General features: G+C 41.3%; 1 protein-coding gene across 1 annotated transcript; it reads right to left on the bottom strand.

Moving 5' to 3' along the window:
* Window positions 1–895: 895 nt before the first annotated feature.
* SPZ1 (spermatogenic leucine zipper 1) lies at window positions 896–2,315 on the bottom strand. The gene has a single exon (XM_011934332.1). The coding sequence runs from the start codon at window positions 2,082–2,084 to the stop codon at window positions 945–947; it is 1,140 nt and encodes a 379-aa protein (XP_011789722.1). The 5' UTR covers window positions 2,085–2,315; the 3' UTR covers window positions 896–944.
* Window positions 2,316–3,281: the final 966 nt, after the last annotated feature.

Here is a 3,281-nt window from a genome sequence, read left to right as displayed (position 1 = left end):
CTCAGGAGGCTGAGGCAAGAGAATCGCCTGAACCTGGGAGGTGAAGGTTGCAGTGAGCCGAGATCATGCCATTGCACTCCAGCCTGGGCAACAAGGGCAAAACTCCATCTCAAAAATAAAATAAAATAAAATAGAAAATGAAATTTAGAAATGTCTCTATTCTTCCAAACAAGTTGAGGGGGTCCTTCCCAAGGGCCTCTGCTGCCCAGTATGCCCACAGTTCACTAGTGGAGGAGCAAGGGAGGCACCTTAGAAAAAGTAGAGCCGGTGCAGATTTATAAGAGAAAAATGATTTGTTAGGGTTGGATTATCAGCATTTTTTAAATTCCCCCACATCCCACATTTCAGTGTATAATAGGAAAAGGAAACATACATTTAGAAAGGGGGCTTTAAAAGGTCACAACTAAAGCATTATGTACTTTTTTTCACTTAATTTTTTTTTTAGAGATGGGATCTTGCTGTGTTGCTCAGGTTTGTCTCAAACTCCTGGCCTCAAGTGATCCTCCCACCTTGGCCTCCCAAAATGCCACTGCACCTGGCCAAAAACACTACACACTTTTTTCCCCAGAACTCCCCCTGCCCCCAGGCAATGATTAAATAAAGAAAAAAAATTTTCCCTTGTATTCTGATTTTTATTTAGATCTTTACTTAATTGGACCTGTAATCTCACTCTAGGCTGTCTATCTAATAATTACAAAAAAACCAAGCAGATTGTAAAGGTGAAAAGTTATGAACCTGATGTAGACACAATGGTCATTAAAGACCCAACTTACATAACTGCTGAGGTAATGAGTAATGTAAGTGTTAATCTTCTTATTCTATAACTTTTTCTTGGTTGAACCAGCAGATCTGCCCAAGGTTTGATGATTGATCATGCCTGACAAGCTGGATGTATCAGATGTAGTTTTTTAAGGATCCACCTTTTTGTCTGCTTTTGGTATTTTCTATCTTAGGCTGCTAGCTGACCTCATTTTTCCCCTAAGAGCTTTTCTTGCAACATGAATATTGAACTGGTTATTGCAAGCTTTCTTATTAAGACAAACATCCAGGCTTCTACAGGATCTGTCTTTTTTACAAAATGTACCCTTCATTTCTTGCTTGTTCTGCTTATACATTTCTACTTTGTTTGCTTCTGATGGCTTCTGATTTTTCTTGTCCTGTTTACAGTTTATTTGAATTGGCTTCTCTTGCAGAGTTCCCTGTTTCTGATGATGGAGTTCCTTGAGCATCTCTACTCTCTGCTGTAAGATTTGGCATTCATTCTCTAGCAAAGCTGCCATCAACTGCAATGAATAGGTGTCATGGCTCAGTTTCTTCACCTGTTCCTCCAGCTCATGCTTAGCTGACACTTCATTATTTGGCTGGGTTTGGAAATCAACTCCATTATTTCTGAGAGTTTCCCTGACGTCTTTCTGAGATTTCTGATAGGATTTTATCAGTTCACTGAGCTCAGTATGTTGTTTACTCCAGTGTTCTGCTTCCTGTAGTAATTGCTCCATGTTGTTCCTAATTTTCATAGTTTCTTCTTGAACATTAAGGAGTCTGTTTTTTGCTTTTTCCTGACTTTGCTGAGTTTCTTTAAGGACTTTTTTTTCTTCTAAACGATTTACCAAATCTCTTGCAAAAACTTGTACTGTGTTCTCAGAGTTCTGGTTTTCCAATATCACCAATATCATCTCTGGTTTATGTTCATTCTCTTCTTTCTCTGGGGCTAAATTAACAGGCAGGTTTGTTGATAACATTTCATTGATTTTTTCAAGTCCTCTGATATTTTCTTTGTGGGCTGACACATCCTCAGAAATATTGGTTTCCTCAAAAAGTTCTTTTGCTTCTGTGATCTTCTCTTCAAAACCTGCCATATTTTTAAGAATATCTTTAATTTCTTTTAAGAGACTGTTAAACTTCTCTGCAGTCTGCTGTTCTGTAACTTGATGGCTGCTATTCCAGGAGGAAGGGGAAAGTGATCCAATTTCGAATAAGGCAATGGTAATCCTAGGGTCCAGAGATTCTTGATGAGGATCAGGAGTAGGGTTAAGGGTTTTGGAGATGGTGGGCATCTCAGCTGACTTCGCAGATTTGGCCATTGGGACAGAAGGAAAGCAGAAAACCTTAGAGATTCCAGGATAGACAGGTGATGTTCCTTCGTGCAAATGTGGCTGGAGATCAAGCAGAAGTCAGGGACCAAAGTTAAGGATTAAAATTGGGGAGATGACGTTTAGGTGGAAGGTGGCATCTCAGACAGCCTTGTGGGGAGGAAGGGTGGGAAAGGGGACCAGGGCTGGGGCTCCATCTCTTCTCTAGGCACCGGGTGTTTATTCTCTGGCCCTAGCAACCAGGTCTTTATTTTATCACTGCACCATTGTGGCCTATCCCTAGTGTCACAATGGAAGTCTCTTAAATTCCTGCCCAGTGACTCCTGCATCAAAATCAACCTTGAGCTACCCCTACTCCTCATGCCAGAAAGAGCTCTTCAACAGCTCTTCCCTTCAATTTCTAGGTTGCTATTCATCTCAGTCTAAATGCACTCAGTTACTTCCCTACCTCACCTCTATCCCCTCACAATCCTGACCTCAACGGCAGCATGTTTTGACCACTTAAGGGCATTGCTGAGACCGGTCCTCTCTGGTGAGGTCCCCATCCTTTCATGGCACCTACATGGCTTTATTGCTCCCATTCTAGGAGAGATGTGACTGTAAGAGAAAGTTATCCACACAAAACAAAACCCTGAGAGTGAGAGCCTTTTGCGATTTTAGGAAAGTAATGTCAGGAGTCCCTCCATTCAAAAATATTCTACTGCTGCAAGAAGGTACTATCTGAATGGTTATTTATAATAGCAACACAATTACAAACTGGGACTTTTCTTGGCTTTGAATATAGGCATCCTTTAAGACAGGCTTGGCAAGCTTACTCGCAAATCATTTACATCAGGTGATAGAAAACTCTGACCATTACTTTTCACAGTAACTTATTTGGGGACTTTTTTTTTGGCTCTTTTATTGATCCTCTAAGATTTCCACACTCTACACAGTAACTTGTTAAAATGACACAATTATATTTCTAAAGTGCTTGATTAGCAGGGCTACCTGTGGTCCCAGCTACTTGGGAGGCTGAGGCGAGAGGATCACTTGAGCCTGGGAGGCTGAGGCTGCAGTAAGCCATGACTATGCTACTTACTGCACTCCAGCTTGGGCAACACAGCAAGATTCTACCTCAAAAAATTAAAAAATTGGCCAGGTGCAGTTGACTCATGCCTGTAATCCCAGCACTTTGGGAGGCTAAGG

Source organism: Colobus angolensis, unplaced genomic scaffold, assembly GCF_000951035.1.
Source record: "Colobus angolensis palliatus isolate OR3802 unplaced genomic scaffold, Cang.pa_1.0 Scaffold134, whole genome shotgun sequence".
Taxonomy (NCBI): domain Eukaryota; kingdom Metazoa; phylum Chordata; class Mammalia; order Primates; family Cercopithecidae; genus Colobus; species Colobus angolensis.
The sequence above is the reverse complement of the archived record's forward strand: the minus strand, read 5'-3'. Positions and strand labels throughout refer to the sequence as shown.